Genomic DNA, 16774 nt, shown 5'->3' on the forward strand with positions numbered 1-16774 from the left:
GATTTAGGAGTATTACTCGTAATAGTAATAAACTTGTGATGATGAAAAAAAAAAAAACCCTGATCAATCATCAGGACTGTGTAAGTACTAAAATTATAATATATTTGAAATTATGACAAGAAACAAAAGAAGATAACAAAATGATGAACATGATGATAATGATTACAACTATAACACTAACCAGCACAAGAATAAGTAATACATATCATAACTTAAATAGGTTAATTGTGTAATAAATTGGCAATATAGAATACAGAGCAACAGTGCAAACAGTTCATATAGTGTAAGTATTCAATTACAGTTATTTATTATGCAGTTATCAATTACAGTGTGGTAGTAGCCTGGTGGGTAATAGACTCACCTATGAACCAGAAGACCCAGGTTCAAATCCCACTTAATACCATTGTGTCCCTGAGCAAGACACTTAACCCTCTCCGGAGGGTCTCGGGGAACTGTCCCTGCAACTACTGATTGTAAGTTGCTCTGGATAAGGGCGTCTCATAAATGCCATAAATGTAAATGTAGTATAAGCAGTGACTCAGCAACAAATAGGCACGTATTGGTAAATGAATAAATAAAAATGTGCTGTTTTCATTCACAGTGTTAATAGGGTTGAACTTTAACACAACAGGAAGAAAGAAAACTGGTTTAGACTACATATTTTGGATGGGCACTTATGTAACACTGGAATTAAGATAGCATACCTACATCAGAATTGCTTTTATTAGCCCTCCCAATGTTTACCCAGTTTACATAAATACTTAATATTTCATCTATAAACCAGGTTATAGCAGGATACAACTAAAATATTAGTTGTGACAGATTACTATTTTTATTACTACTACTTCGGTTTTTAAATGCTCAGCCAGTGTTCACGTTGGTGAACTGGTGACAGGCTCATGGCCTAGATCAGAGGTCCGGAATTGAACTGTCTGAGAGCATGTGAGTTGGAGACACAGCAGGCGGATGGGCTTCGGGATGAACGCAGTCCAGAGGAGGTAGTGTGAAGCCTTGGACAAGGTTTTCCTAGGAGGCCTTGAGTCCTGGACCACCTACCTGAACTTTGTTGAAGAACATTGGCCTCTATTCATGTGCCCTGCCATTTTGAAAATCTGGTTTGGTTTGAGGAACATGCCGTAATGTTCAAGGTCTTGACCTGACCTAAAATTCCAAAGATCCATCCCCGTCACCTACACAATATGTTATGTTGTAGGGAGAGAAGACAACACAACATTTTCAGTGCACTTTGTTGAGGTCGCGGTTGAATTTTAACAGATGGCACTGTTGCCAATGCCATTTTATGGCTCTACTTGCCTGGTTAATGAAGTAAAAGTGAAACTCCCTCCATACATATTTCAGCCTCGCAAGTGGAATGTGGCTCACCAGCTTCTCGACACACATTTGCTCCAAGAATTAGGCAAGAGGTAAGTGCCAAGTGTCTTAATGTCTTAATCAGAGGCAGCAAATTATAATTTTTCTGAATGAATCCCTCACATTAAAGGCAACAGCAAAGGTACTGAATTATCTGTAGCCTTTTTCTTCTAGAAACTTGAACTTCAAGTTTCTTGGGCTTCTGAACTATCTGTTTCCTTTTTGTTTTTCCAGTGGAGTCTCCTCCCATGCGCGATCGGCGTGTGCTTTTCTGCTCCGCCGTGATTTCCGTGCAGACACTCACTCTCACACCTGCAGCAGGTGCAGCGGGCGCAGCATGCGGCGCCCTGGCGGCCCACTTCCCGGTCGTCTGTCCCGGCAGGAGCAGAATGTGAGGACCGGAGCAGCGTCGTGATGCTGAGACACGTCCTGCTGTGGGCCCTTGGGTCTGTGGCGCTGCAGGCGGAAGGTGGGCTGATGGTGGTGAAGGTGGTGGTGTTTCTGTGGTTTGGCTGTAAGGTGTCTGTGTTTGCAGTGGAGCGTCCACTTTAATTATTTTCTTTTTTATGACATTATTATCTTTAATGTATACTTTATCTTTAAATGACAGAAACATTGTTATTATTACTATAATCATTAGTAGTAGTAGTGTTATTGTAGTAGTGTTAGTGTAGTGTAGTGTAGTAGTAGTGTTTAGTGTAGTAGTGTTATTATTATTCATCATTTATGATCATCGTCGGGTTACAGGAGACAATGCGTAGTATTACAGTTATTACAAAAATAATGTAATGTTATTGTAACCTCAGAACCTTCTGAGAACTATTATGGAATATTATTGATGTGTTGATATCAGAAATTGCTTAGTTTTCAATACAAATATGATCACTTGCACTCATAAATATAATAGTCTTTTAGCTGTATACATCCATAAAAACTTTATGCATATCTAAAAAATATGTTTATTTAAGTTGCACAAAGTTTTTCATTTCATAGCTGTTAGGGTCCCATAGGGTCTTTTTTATAATTTTGATAAAAGACATTGACTTGGCCTATTTTTTGAAACAGTGATTAATCCCAAGAGGTGCATATTAAATGTCACTGAACGCCTATCAGACGCATCTCATTCCTAAACCATTTTGATGTGTCTTTATGTAACACAGGAAACAGTAGTGTCGAGGCGGATCAAAACACAGGCTTTGCGTGTGGTTTAAGCTCACCTCGTGACAGGGGGTTATGAAACATTTCCTGTACATTTTCATAGTACTCTGTTCCAACAGAAATTTCACTTTATCGGTGAAAGGAATTTCATTAGACTTCATCAGTCATGATCTGTAATAAGTGTGGGGTGCGTGTCTGTCTCTAGTCCAGCGGCCAGAAGAAGTCCGTTTCATCTCCACCAACCTGAAGAACGTTTTAGTATGGAGACCTGGGGAGGATGGGACTACATTCTCAGTGGAGTATGCAACGTATGCTCATCGCCATTACTTGTCATGTTTGTGTTACATGATTGCATTAGATGTCGAACAGAAACGTAACAACGTTACGGTTACCACCGTACTATCTGCCGAATGTCTGGAGATTCTGGCCCATGATGTAGACCTGAAACAACAAACCCTTGTCGATGGAGTAACTCTAGCACCCCCATGAGAATAGTTGGTTGTGTTAACAGACAGCACACGATAAAACAGAAACACGCAATCCTTTCTAAAGACAAAAGAGCTAATAATTGATCTCTGCTTGGTCCTCTTCCAGCTACGGGGATGAAAACAAGTTAAATCCTGGGCATGTGGTATGGAAAGCAGTGAGAAGATGCAGCAACGTAACTCAGAACTCGTGCGATTTGTCCGACGAGACCAACAATATAGATGAAGAATATTATGGCAGAGTCAAAGCGATTAAAGGACTGAGGTCGGACTCGGAGTGGGTTAAAACCACCAGGTTTTACCCTCGTCTGGACAGTAAGTGCTCTCATACAAAAAGTAGATAGAAAAAAAATATTAAAAAAATATATACTGTGATTTACATTAACAGCATTTATCAGATGCCTTTATCCAGAGCACAATGGTAGTAAATGGGGTTTGAACCTGTGACTTTGTGGTCTTGTGGTTCGTATGTGAGTGTGTTACCCACTAGGCTGCTGCCACTCTTGCTGTTTTGTGTTCATCACCAATAATTCCTTTTTTTTCCCTCCCACAGCTACTTTAGGTCCACCGCAGGTAGATGTCACAGTGAATGGAAATTATCTTGAGATTGAGATTAAAGGCCCCATGAGGTGGAAAAACAGAAGAATGAAGAAAGATCGAAGCATGGAGAAGACAATGAGACAAAGGTTCACGTACAGCCTCTCTGTTTACGACAGCAACCACAATGAAATGGTAGGTGTCGCATTGCATCGTTTTAATGAATAGTGCAGATAAAGACAGCTCAGGAGAACTTTTCATTGTTGTTGCATTTTTGGGGGGTTTTAGTAGATCTAGTCAGTCAGTAATTTTGTACAACATTGTCACATTGACTACATACATGCAAAGTGAAGTGTCAAAGTGAAGTGATTGTCATTGTGATACACAGCAGCTCAGCACACGGTGCACACAGTGAAGTGTGTCTTCTGCATTTACCCATGGTGAGCAGTGGGAAGCCATGACAGACGCCCGGGGAGCAGTGTGTGGGGACGGTGCTTTGCTCAGTGGTACCTTGGCGGATCGGGATTTGAACCGGCAACCTTCTGATTGCGAAGCTGCTTCCTTAACTGCTAGGCCACCACTGCCCCAAAATCTGGCAACCCTGAGCTGAAATTTGTTTAAATAGTTTCTTGAACTAGGGAGAGAAGACAACACAACATTTTCAGTGCACTTTTTTGAGGTCGCGGTTGAATTTTAACCCGCCACCAATGGTGGCATCGCGACATCTTTATATGTTATATGCTATATATTAAATCATACATTTTATTTAAAAAAGAATTGTTTTGTGTCTCAGAACATCTATGTGACAAACACTTCTTACAAACTTGGACCCCTGAACTATGAGACGCAGTACTGCCTTTCGGCTGGGGTCAATTTATACTGGCTTCCGATAAAACACCTCACATCTGAAAGGCAATGTGTAGCAATGCATGCAGGTAAGCCTCTTGCACCACTACTCTCCACACACTCTGTACTTTTCAGTGCTGTGACAGAAGCTGACAGGTTTGTATCAAGTTACGCAAGCTTTACTTTGACCGGAGAACATAGGTATTTTCCCACTGCTCTGAAAAAGGAAGTTTTCTTCTTCCTGTTCCCTGTAAATGAATAAGCCGACTGTGGTTGTTGTGTTTGGAGCAGCTTCTGTATTATCAGCTGCCTCACGCTGTTATTTTCCCAATCTCTCCCACGCCTACCTAGATCCATTTAAACAACAGACACTCACCACGGTTCTGGGGGGATTTCTGCCCTCTGCTGTGTCCTTGGGTGCGATAGTCCTGGTTGGTTACGCTGTGTACCAGTACGTATGGGGCAATAAAGAGAGACTTCCTGCCAGTACGGTAAGACATCCACTCAGAGTGCAGCTGTAGGCTGTAATTTTACAGTGTCAAGCATGCCAAAAATGAGACTAGGGCACATTCACCCCCGTCTTACCGGGTTGTCCACAGCAATGTGTTCCTGCCATTAAAAACAAATATCTGCTCCAATATTAGGACCTTTTGTGGTCGAGAAGCAGGAAAGTGTTTTATCATACCTATCGTAATAACAATGATCTTAGAATCTGTACTGTCATGATGAATGAATGAATTTTTGGGGTGATCCTCTGTGTCTGAATGAATCCCATTCCTGTTTTCGTTTGGCAGATGTTGTCGAAGCATGGGTTCTCACTTCCGACATTCATACCGGAAAAACCTTTGACCACGATCAACCTCAACATCAACATGATCAGTCAGACCACAGGAGAAACTAAGTACGGCACAGGGCCCGCACTGGTGCACAAAGTGGAGGAGAACGTGCAGCCAGTTCCGTACGCCGCCCAAAACGAACCCGGCAATGCAGGCACGATAGAGAGGGCGCCTTTACTAACGCAAGCACGACCCGCACCAGTAGACGGGCCCTTGGCAGAGGACTCTGCCGGCAGCCGGCAGCCCTCAGACACTCCGGGAGTTCCTTTTGGTGCTGTGGGGGAAAAGTTATTCCAGCTGAATGAAAGGTGGCCGTCTAGTAAAGACTTGGATGTGGATTACGGGGAGGTTCATCGGGAAGACTGTCACCTGCCTGCAAGTGGAGTGAACTCTTACATAGCGCAGACCAGCGAGAACCCCTGGGAGGAGGGTATGGATGACTCCAAAGAAAATGGGCCTACTGTGCTAAACTGGAGCCCCTGCACGGGTGTTCTGCACATACCCCTCCTGTCTAGTTTGGAACCAAAAGTAAGGTTGGAGAAAGACTCGGAAGAAGAGAGTGAACAAACCACACTCTCAAAAAGTGACATTTTTAACAGCTTGGTGTTCAGACAGTCATCTCAGGAGAGCGGCAAGGATGAGGATGGGCTTTCTGTGATGGAGAACATGTGGGAGCTACAAATCAATATGGACGAGTAGCTGAAATCTGCTCAACACTGCACTACATTTGATGCTAAATCCGGTGTATGTAGTTTATATCGTTCTAAACATAGTAATGAAGAAACGTAATGAAGGGATTTAAAAAGACAAAATGAATGTATTTTGATTACTACTACTTTAATTACTACTATTGTACAGTAAAACTATTTCCCTTTGATTTGATTTTTACAAATAAATCAGAAATCTATTGTTTGACCCATTAATGACAGAAGAATATTTTGTATATGCGTATTTGTAATTACTATTCTTTTATGTAATTAAGATATAAAAAAAACTGAAGGGCGTTGTGTAAGACGCTAAAACGTGCATATTAATATGAGATATTAATTTTGCGCCACGTAATTGACGCAGAAGATTAGAACAACAGCGCCCTCTCGAGGTCAAATGGTCATCTCACGCCAGGCAGGGTGCAGTGCGCGGCGAACCGTGTTGCCAAGTGCGCGTGAGACATAAACATTTACAGCATTTATCAGACGCCCTTATCCAGAGCGATTTACAATCAGTAGTTACAGGGACAGTCCCCCCCTGGACAACTTACGGTTAAGTGTCTTGCTCAGGGACACAATGGTAGTAAGCGGGATTTGAACCTGGGTCTTCTGGTTCATAGGCGAGTGTGTTACCCACTAGGCTACTACCACAGCCAACAATATCGCTTAAAATTGTATATATTTATAAAGCCTAGTTGGTAACACATTCGCCTATGAACCGCAGACCAGTCACTTAACATAATAAATACAGAAGAACTAAATGACATTTCCCTTCGAGAGCCATCCCGGTTATAATGGGTTCCTTGCTACACATGATTACTGATTCCTTTCCCATGATCTGGCAACCTGAACGGCACCGTAATTGCTGGAAGATATTTGGGTCAATTTTCCCTGCATACATAAACAGTCCTCTTCTAAATAAACAGATATGTTATATGCATAAAGTATGTACATTATAATGGTGTGCATGTGTTTGCTGTCATCGCCAGTCAATAACACAAGGCGTGTTTTTTTAAATAAGACAACGTAACGATGTTTAATTCGGAACACAACATTGTTTTGTCGTTCGTCGTAGACGTCGACGTTACTCGGAGGTTTCTACTGTTGGAAGGTGGAAAGTTAATAAGCCCGGTAGGAACGTCTGGTGCGAGGTGTTTGGCGTTGCTTTGGCGACCACAGCTCCGCCGTCATGGCCCACGCTCACGCTCGGCGTCTCGTCGGAGGCATAATCCGCGACATCGGTCACGAGTGCGCAAACCGAGGGCAGGACGTGGCCGAGACGCTGGCGGCCTTCATGGTGAGTCGAGTTCACGGGCTCGGAACGTGGCCGTGTCCAGCCTTTCAACTGCCCGGCTCGTCTTCCGTCAGGTGAAGGCGGTCGTGTTGGATCCACGCAGCGGGTTCGACGTGGGCCGCAGCCTGACGCAGCAAGACGCGCGGAGGCTCACTCAGGTAGGCGCACGTCTTGGACAAGGGGGGAGCGCGACGAATAAAACACTTTTCCCTGCTCTGCAGCTGTGTGTGGAAAAGCTCGTGGACGAAGGAAGTCCTGCGCTCGACACGATCAAAATGCAAGTTTACTTCGACCTGAACTACACGTCCAGACGTGAGTCCAGAGAGAATAATGAAACCCTGGGATCATTTCAGGACAATTGTTCATGCGCGGTGATGTGTTAACAGGAGGGTAGTAGCCTAGTGGGTAACACACTCGCCTATGAGCCAGAAGACCCAGGTTCAAATCCCACTTACTACCATTGTGTCCCTGAGCAAGACAATTAACCCTAAATTGCTCCAGGGGGGGACTGTCCCTGTAACTACTGATTGTAAGTCACTCTGGATAAGAGCGTCTGGTAAATGCTGTAAATGTACGCAGATTGATGCTTAAAGAAAGAAGTCCAGTTGCCACGACTCAACTTTCAGACATTTGTCAACGCAGAGTAATCTTCTTTTTTACTTTACCCGAATCCAAGAAAATCGATTTTCTATTGAGTTTATGAAACACTGGATTTAATAAAGTCTAGGAAACAGACCAGTGATCGGAAGGTTGCCGGTTCGAATCCCAAAACCACCAATGTGCCACTGAGCAAAAGCACCGTCCCCACACACTGTCCCCCGGGCGCCTGTCACGGCTGCCCACTGCTTGCCATGGGTGATGGTTAAAAGCAGAGGACACATTTAGTTGTGCCACCGCGTGCTGTGCTGGCTGTGCATTACAATGACAATCACTTCACTTGCTGTATGTCGGCAACATGACCAGGTGAGTTCTCTGAGGAACACCAGAGGGTCCTGCAGGCAAGAATGGCTTCTGTAAGCCGCGAGATCACCGACCGGCGAGTGAAAAGCCAGGCGGATATGGAGGCCCTGCACAGGAAAATAGCGCAATATGTGATGCTGTGCTCTGGTCTGGGATCAGCGTCAGACATCAACACTGTCAAAGAGGTCATGGGTGAGAACACACACTGAAGCTCACACACTGTCTGTCTATTTCATTATCATGATTAATAGGATTAATATATTCTAATGAAAGGCAGGCAACAGACAGGATTTGTGTTGAGCATCTTCCAGGACAATTAGAAGAATGTGCTTGTGTGTTATAGCTGCCCTGCAGAGCGTCTTCCCACTGTCTGAGCTTCGATCTTTCATGTCCCTTGACAAAAAGGATCAAGAGCAGCAACTGAAGGAGCTGACCTTGATTGTCACAGGCATTTGTCTTTTCAACAAAGACTCTGGAAAGGGAGGAGAGGGTATTGATGATGGTGAGAACGGCACACCGTGTGAGAAAGTGATACCTTTTTGAAGACCTAGGAGGGAGACAATAATGATTTTATTACGACTAATGTCTTAGCAGAGCACTTAGCATAGTGACTAAAACCACGCATTAACCATAAGTTGGTTATAAGATGCTTATAATTCATTCATGTGCATTCATGTACACTAGGTACTTTACAATTACTCTGAACATAGCTCAGTGCATTATAAAGTGGAATGTGAACTAACCACTTTATTAAATCCAATGCCTGTGTGAGATATCAGAACGTAGAGGGAAAGTAAACTAGAACCACATGCTAGATATATAATTACCAGTATTAGAAATATTATTTACATTATTGACCTAATGTGTACCCTTAAAACCAATGTAATAAACACAAACATATTGTAATAATTGGCACGTTCATGACAAAGTATAGTTTGTTTACAATGTAGAAGAATTTTTTTTTGCAAAATATAGAGCAATTATCCATAGTGTAGGTATGTGAACATATGTAAAACAATAGCTATGTAACAAACCTTATGCTCGTAGTACCCTCTCTGCTGAACGAGGCCATACCCGCCACTGTCGGTGAAATTGAGAAGGAGCTTGATGCCACCCGGACCCTGGCCTGGCAGTACACAGCCGCGGTGCAGAGGCTTGCTGAGCCAGGGGCAGGCGGCGCAGGCTGCCCTGTGCACCCAGACCTGATGAAGCAGGCGCTTTACAACGTGCGGCAGCATGAGGCCTTCCTGAGGGTGCTCCTGGTGAGTTTTTTTTTTTTTTTTATTTCAAATGACACGTGGCACAGTAATTGCATGTTGTCATACACTAATTTGAGGTTGAATATGGCCTACCCTACCAGGCTGATGTTATCTCATGTGCTAAACAAGTGGAGTCTCAGCAGACCAATTTCTCCACGCGAATGAATCTGCTGAGGTCCATAGTGCACACTAGGACATCTGTGCCCATATCTCAGGTTTTTGTAAGTACCTTGTACATTTTTTCTGCTACGTTTGTGATCGTGTCCTTCCCAAGATGGCTTTGCTCATTCTGCGTGGACACAACATGTGCCGGCCAATGCAAATGCAACTCATTTGGGTAACCCTCAAGGTTTCACAGGGACCACTTGGGCAACTGGGGACCACTGTGTCCCCACTGGGACCACTATGACACGCTACTTAAATATGCTCCTTTAATATGCTAGGACAGGTATTTTAAATTATTCAATTTATATGCCCGTGACATATTTTACTTACAAATTCCTGTCACACTGATGTTCAAGCACTATAATTACTTTTCTGTTATGTGCTAAAACCAAGATCTACATTTGTTGTGTATTCAAATTAGATATATTTTATATATCTAAATAATGAACCACTAATGGGTATTGAATGCTAAACTATTAGTATGACAATATTAGTTACATTTACGTTTTAATTTAAAATTTACATTTATCAGACTTGATCCAGAGCGACTTATAATCAGTAGTGATTGCTTCAGTCCCCACTGAAGCAACTCAGAGCTAAATGCTTTGCTCAGGGACTCAATGGTAGTAAGTTGGGTTTGAACCTTTGGTTCATAGGTGAGTGTCTAACCCGCTAGGCTACTACCACCCTAGTAGAATGATAAATCAATAGTATGCAATAGTAGGGTCAATCAAACGGGCTGTTTTATGTAAGCTCCAGCCTTTAGATATAAACTATAGCCTAAGGGATGTGTGACATTATTGAGACCAAGATGAAATCACAGATGGACACACTGTTCAGTTCTGTTTTTTGACAGCCCCATTTCACAGCGCTGGCCAGCCTTTGGTGTGGTCTGCAGGAGGAGAAGGTCCTGCTCAGTTCCCTCAGCTACATGGTGGCTAAGCTGAGGACCTTTCTTACCAAACTCCATCTGCAGCCCCAGGCTCTTTTGGAGACAGTGCTGGAGGGCATGGAGGTGAAAAGCGACACAGACAGATTGAGAGAGTGCTCAGGTAGAGGACGTTCCTTTCCACACTGAACCAATATGTCAGACCATAGGGTTCCCACTTTGGTCATTATGAAAACAATATATTGTTGAATTGTACTGTGAATGCATTTGTCTGTACTGTTTTTTTTTTCAGGCGACCAAATTGACCCTTCTGAGTTTAAGTCACAGGAATGGTTCGTACCCGAAACACCAGCAGACTCTGAAAAACTTCAACTTCAGTATAAAGGCGCGTGTTGTTACTCTCTTGTGGAGAATGATGGGCTCTTTGTGTATGGTATGCAATGCTATTAAGCCTTAATATTATTTAGACATACTGCAGGCTGAGTCTGTGCCAGATGAATACATTTAAAAAGACACATTTCCCCTCTCAGGGAATCCAAACATAGGCGTGCTGAAGCACAAAGAGAAATACTACGCTTTCAGCTCCAAGGCAGCAGCCCTCGCATTTGCGTCCAAGCCAGACCAGTACATTGCACAAATTGTGGAGAGAGCTAGGAGGTCACCAGAGCTCATACAACTGCTTGAGCTCCAGCAACACTTTGTTTCGGTCATCCCTTATTCAGCGGTAATCAAATTATTGCCATTTATCATTGTCTTAGGGCATGCATTTTGGTAAGCTTTCTAAGAAAACAAGCACAAATCCACTTTTAATATATAATATTACAGAAGATAAAACTAGCATTTGACTAATATGTGCTACTTTGCCTTAGATGCAGTCTGGAGAGGGGCTCCTGGTGAAACCGTTTTTAAAAAGTGATGCCGGCACACAAACTGACACCCACCTTGTGGAGAGCAACATTGTTAAATCCTATGAATGGAACGAGTGGGAGCTCAGACGGAAAGCCATCCAGATGGTTTGTGCATTTCAATATGATAGTTAAGACTACATGAAGTCTGCATCTTCAGTTAAGCTTTAATATCTCCGTACAGGCCAACCTGCGCAAAAAAGTGACCCGCTCAGCACAGACCAACCTCAGCCACATGAGAAGGGACAATGCGACCCAGACTTACCTTCCGAAAGACGCTGCATGTCAGACAAAAAAGGACAGCAGCAGCAATGTACCAAACCCCCTTATCTACCTTGCGGGTCTTCGTGGGAAACCAGGACCTACAAATATGATCAAAATCGATTTGACAAGACCAGTTGATGAATGATTGTTTGTGAATGTGTTTTTCTGCATTTCCCTTAAAGACTAAAATATATTTATATTTCACAAAAAGGTGTGTGGGGTTATTATAAGCTATAGAGGGGCCTTTGCATTTAAAACCCATGGATTGTTTACAGATAACAATAGATTCAATACACACAGAACATGCAACCCACACAACCTACTGGGGGACTTCAATCTCAACCTCCTCAAGCCACAAAGCCAAAATTTCATCTTGGCATCCAATCTCACACTTCTCAGCACACCAGCAACGCACAGAGCTGGAAAGTAACTAGATCTCGTACTTACACGCAACTGCTCCACAGCCAACACACCTGTCATTCTCACCCCCTAACCCCAGACCTCATCCTGCTGTTACCTCTGAAACCAGAACACTGTCTTCCTTCACTCTGCTCTCTGGATCCCATCCCCTCACACCTCCTTCAGTCCATATAACCTACCATAACATCTGCTCTGACACACGTCTTAAATTCTTCACTCACAACAGGAACATTTCCCACTGCTTTCAAACATGCTGTCATTGCTCCCCTGCTCAAAAAACCCACACTAAACCCATCTGTATTGGTCAGCTACCACCCAGTCTCTAACCTTCCTTTTCTTACAAAAATTCTTGAAAGAGCAGTCCTGGCTCAACTCTCTTCATTTCTCCTAGACCCTCTCTACTAGACCCTTTTCAGTCTGGTTTAAGGAAAGGACATTCGACTGAAACCTCCCTCCTGGCAATGGTGGATGACCTTCGTGCTGCAAGAGCTGCCCGCAGATCATCTTAATTGATCTATCTAGTGCTTTTGACACAGTTAATCATGAAATTCTTCTCACCACACTCTCAGATTTAGGAATTACAGGAACTGTACTAAATTGGTTCAACTCTATCTGGAACACGGTCCCTCAGTACTGGTGCCCCTCAAGGATGTGTCCTCTCCCCAGTGCTCTTCTCCCTGTACACCAACGACCGCACCTCCAGGAACTCAACTGTAAAACTCATTGGGCTTATCCAGGATGGTGATGAATCTGCATATCGCCAGGAAGTTGAGCGGCTGGTACTCAACACAACCTGGAGCTGAACATGCTCAAAACTGTGGAGATGACAATGGACTTCAAGAGACATCCTTCAACATTGCTCCCCCTCACCATATCAGACAGCCCGGTGTCTATTGTGGAGACCTTTAAGTTCCTGGGCACCACCATTTCCCAGGACCTGAAGAGGGAGACCAACATCTCCTCCATCCTCAAAAAGACCCAGCAGAGGATGTACTTCCTGAGGCAACTGGGGAAGTACAGTCTTCCACAGGAGCTGCTGATCCAGTTCTACACTGCGGTCATTGAGTCTGTCCTGTGCTCCTCCATCACCGCCTGGTATGGAGCTGCCACTAAACAGGACAGGATCAGACTGCAGCGGACGGTACGGACAGCAGAAAGGATCACTGCCCTCCATCCAGGACTTTTACCTCTCCATATCTAGGAAAAGGGCAGGGAAAATCATCTCAGACCCCTCACACCCTGGTCACAGGCTCTTTGACCTGCTGCCCTCTGGCAGACGTTATAGAAGCCTGCAGACCAGGACCAGCCGACACAAGAACAGTTTCTTCCCCCTCGCCATCTCCCTCCTAAACAGCTGAAACTGCATATCGCCTCCATCATTGCACAATGATGGAGTTTTTGTGCCTATTCATTTCATAAAAAGTAGATATAGTTATTTATAAATCACAAACAAATCCACAACTTGTACAATAACACCACATCCTTGCACATTGTTGTTGTTGATTGTTGTTGTTTTTTCCTACATTGTACTTGAGAGACACCATCTACCGGAATCAAATTCCACTTACTTGGCCAATAAATTCGATTCTGATTCTGATTCAAGACAGGTCCTTCAAGGTATCATTGGAAGGTGAGACATCTGTCCTCTCTAGGTTAACCGCAGGGCTCTGTCCTTGGTCCCTTTCTATTCTCAATATACACTCGCTCACATCCTCCAATCACACGGCTTTTCCTATCACTCCTACGTTGATGACACCCAGCTCTATTTGTCTTTCTCACCAGAAGATACCACTTTTGCAACAAAAATCTTATCGGCATGGATGTCTGAGCGACACCTTCAATTGAACTTATCCAAAACTGAGATTCTGATCTTTCCGGACAACAACTCCCCTCAGCAAAACCTCTCAATTCAAATTGGCTCAGTAAAGAGTTTGTGCAAAAATTCTGGGGAGGATTGAGTCCAGAGTGATTGAAAGTGGAAGTGAAGTGTTGTGATTGTTGAGAGCTCGAATAGCCTGCGGGAAGAAGCTCCTCTTCATTCCCTCTGTGTTGTAGCTGTCCACTCTCTCCTCTGGGTTCCTGTTTATGACAGGGGTCTGATTGTACCTCTCCTGATTGGTACTAAAGTCCACTATTAACTCCTTTGTCTTGCTGACGTTCAGATGGAGATTGTTCCTCTGGCACCAGTTCTCCAGATTTCCAATCTCCTGGGGGTGGTGTCCAGTGCTGAGAGTGATGGTGGCTGAGACATGTCCGCCCATCCTTACTGCCTGTGGTCTCCCAGTTTGTAAATTGGAGATCCACTGACAGAGAGATGAGTCCCAGTCACAGGTGCTCCAGCTTGGAAGGGATTATCATGTTAAATGCTGAACTATAGCAATGAAAAGCATTTTAACATAATTCCCCTTCCGAGTGTGCAGGTGGGTGAGTGCTGTGTGGAGGAGATGTGATATGGCGTCGTCCGTGCATCGGTTTGGAAGGTAAGCAAAATGTAGTGGGTCGAATGTGTCTGGTAATGAAGAAATGATGAAGTCTTTGACCAGCCGTTCAAAGATCTACATCACTACAGAGGTTAAGGCTACAGGGCGGTGGTCATTGAGGGAGGCAGGATGGGGTTTCTTTGGGACCGGAACAATGATGGACTCCTTGAAGCATGTGGGGATCACCGATTGAGATAGAGAGAGGTTGAATATCTCTGTGAACACAGGTGCTAGCTGGTCCGCACAGGCTCTGAGGATTCTCCCCAAGATGCCGTCTGGTCCTGCTGCCTTCCTGGTGTTCACTCTCTTGAAGGCTCTCCTCACATCATGCTCGGTGATGACGAACGGTTCTCGGTGCTGGCAGTGTCCTCCCGTCTGCAGCTGTTGGAGCCGCTAGCCGTAGCATTGCTAGCGTCTTTAGCTGCAGCCTCGAAGCGAGCATAGAACGTATTTAGCTCGTCTGCCAGAGACACATCCGCGTTCGTCGTACCAGATGTTGGTGCTTTATAGTCCGTTATTGTCCTTAGTCCCCGCCACAGGCTCCTAGAGTCACTCTGTTCGAGTTGTGACTCCAGTTTCTTCCCATAGCGCTGCTTCGCCTTCTTTCACCGCTTTCCCGACGTTGTATGACGCAGCCTTATAGTGTCCCATGTCCCCGGAAGCGAGCCCCGCGTTATAGGTTACGGTGCAAGATTTCAGAGCGTCATGGATGGTTTTATCCACCCACGGCTTCTGATTGGGAAACGTTCTGACAATCGTATTCTCAACGGTATCGTCCATTAGTTTCCCAATGAAACTCACAGCCACTTCCGTATAGTCGCTGATTCTTCCGGAACTGTTACAAAACATGTTCCAGTCTGCATCATCCAGTGCGTCCTGAAGAGCAGCCACCGACTGGTCCGTCAGCGTGCCACCTCCTTCTGAACCAGAACTTCCCGTTTGAGCCTTTGTATTTAGGCACGAGGAAGATGGCGGAGTGGTCGGATTTACCAAACGGTGGACGAGATTGTGCCCTGCAACCATCCATAGCTGTGGTCCAATGTCCTTTCGCTCCTGGTGGGGCAGGTGACATGCTGGTGGAAGTTTGGCACTGCGCGTTTGAGGCTGGCATTATTAAAATCCCCTGCCACAATAGGCGCAGCATCCCGGTGTGTGAGCGCCGCATGCAGCTCGCATCAGGCAGTGTCCGTGTCCGCTTTCGGTGGGATGTAAGTGGTGCTGATGATGACTGATGTGAACTCCAGAGGAAGGTAAAAGGGACGACATTTGATGGACAATAGTTCCAGGTTGGGTGTGCAGGAGCAAGTGAAAGGAACAGCGCTCGCGCTGTCGCACCAGCTGTTGTTTACCATCAAGCACACACCGCCTCCCCGTGTCTTCCCCGAGTCCCGTGTCCTGTCCATGCGGTGGACCGAGAAGAACTCGGCCGGCTGGATGGCGTGGTCCGGCACCGCTGGGTTCAGCCATGTCTCGGTGAAGCAGAGGAGGTTGCAGTCCCGGATGTCTCTCTGGAACTTTACCCTGGCCCTGAGGTCATCGAGCTTGTTCTCCAGTGACTGGACGTTGGCGAGCAGGATGCTAGGCAGAGGTGTGCGGTGTGCATGGGCTCTCAGCCTGTTCCTGACGCCGGCTCGTTTCCCCCGGGGCCGCAGCTTGGCGTCGCGCCCTCCTTTGATCCCTCAGAATCTCACTTGGCCAGCTGGGATCCGGAGCAGTTAAAATCTTTGAATTGTAAGTGCATTGTATACTAATAGAATGTACTAATAAAATGTAAATGTAATAGAAACAAGAGTGTCTCTACTGTACTTAATGCGCTCAATGGTGGGGGATTTGCCGGTGAAAGGGTCGTTGAAAATAAGTTTAAAAGACAAAAACAAACTAAACGGAATCGGAGCATTCGCGACGACAGCCGACCTCACCGGCGCCATCTTGAATCCGTGCATACTTCTACAGAATTTGAGGTATAAAACTGACAATTTATTGTTAATGACCACTAACTGAAAGGCAGAAAAGCAAACACTTACTATCTAGATCCTTCACCTTTTTCTCTTGTTATTCTCACTATTCTATACAGCTGAGAATTCCACCTTGTAACAACAGGCCTAACAAGTTGGAGTTTGCAGTGATCTTCTATTACTTCAGACGCACTGGTTGATCTTGAACTTTTGTTCCACAGGCTAAAGCATTTGCCAAATGTG

At 44.8% G+C, this 16774-nt stretch overlaps 2 protein-coding genes across 5 annotated transcripts; both read left to right on the forward strand.

Annotated features, from left to right (window-relative positions):
* The first annotated feature begins 1290 nt into the window (after nucleotides 1-1290).
* Nucleotides 1291-6156, forward strand: il20ra (interleukin 20 receptor, alpha). 2 transcript variants are annotated; one of them, XM_028953039.1, is made up of 8 exons: nucleotides 1291-1424; nucleotides 1606-1840; nucleotides 2735-2837; nucleotides 3124-3329; nucleotides 3568-3746; nucleotides 4345-4486; nucleotides 4749-4888; nucleotides 5192-6156. In XM_028953039.1, the coding sequence occupies exons 2-8, from the start codon at nucleotides 1786-1788 to the stop codon at nucleotides 5930-5932; spliced, it is 1566 nt and encodes a 521-aa protein (XP_028808872.1). In that variant the 5' UTR covers nucleotides 1291-1424; nucleotides 1606-1785; the 3' UTR covers nucleotides 5933-6156. The 2 variants fall into 2 exon arrangements, with proteins under 2 accessions (XP_028808872.1, XP_028808873.1); XM_028953040.1 differs by having other exon boundaries at nucleotides 1372-1424; nucleotides 1690-1840.
* An 832-nt stretch (nucleotides 6157-6988) lies between these two features.
* Nucleotides 6989-11880, forward strand: LOC114803428 (cilia- and flagella-associated protein 206-like). Of its 3 annotated transcripts, XM_029002967.1 has the most exons (12): nucleotides 6993-7237; nucleotides 7309-7392; nucleotides 7456-7546; nucleotides 8198-8386; nucleotides 8538-8696; nucleotides 9242-9456; nucleotides 9555-9674; nucleotides 10475-10670; nucleotides 10800-10940; nucleotides 11038-11231; nucleotides 11377-11520; nucleotides 11597-11880. In XM_029002967.1, exons 1-12 carry the CDS (start codon nucleotides 7130-7132, stop codon nucleotides 11819-11821), a joined length of 1866 nt encoding a protein of 621 aa, XP_028858800.1. In that variant the 5' UTR covers nucleotides 6993-7129; the 3' UTR covers nucleotides 11822-11880. The 3 variants fall into 3 exon arrangements, with proteins under 3 accessions (XP_028858799.1, XP_028858798.1, XP_028858800.1); XM_029002966.1 differs by having other exon boundaries at nucleotides 6989-7237; nucleotides 7309-7546; nucleotides 11383-11520; XM_029002965.1 differs by having other exon boundaries at nucleotides 6992-7237; nucleotides 7309-7546.
* The last annotated feature ends 4894 nt before the right edge of the window (nucleotides 11881-16774 follow it).

This window comes from Denticeps clupeoides, chromosome 14, assembly GCF_900700375.1.
Source record: "Denticeps clupeoides chromosome 14, fDenClu1.1, whole genome shotgun sequence".
Taxonomy (NCBI): domain Eukaryota; kingdom Metazoa; phylum Chordata; class Actinopteri; order Clupeiformes; family Denticipitidae; genus Denticeps; species Denticeps clupeoides.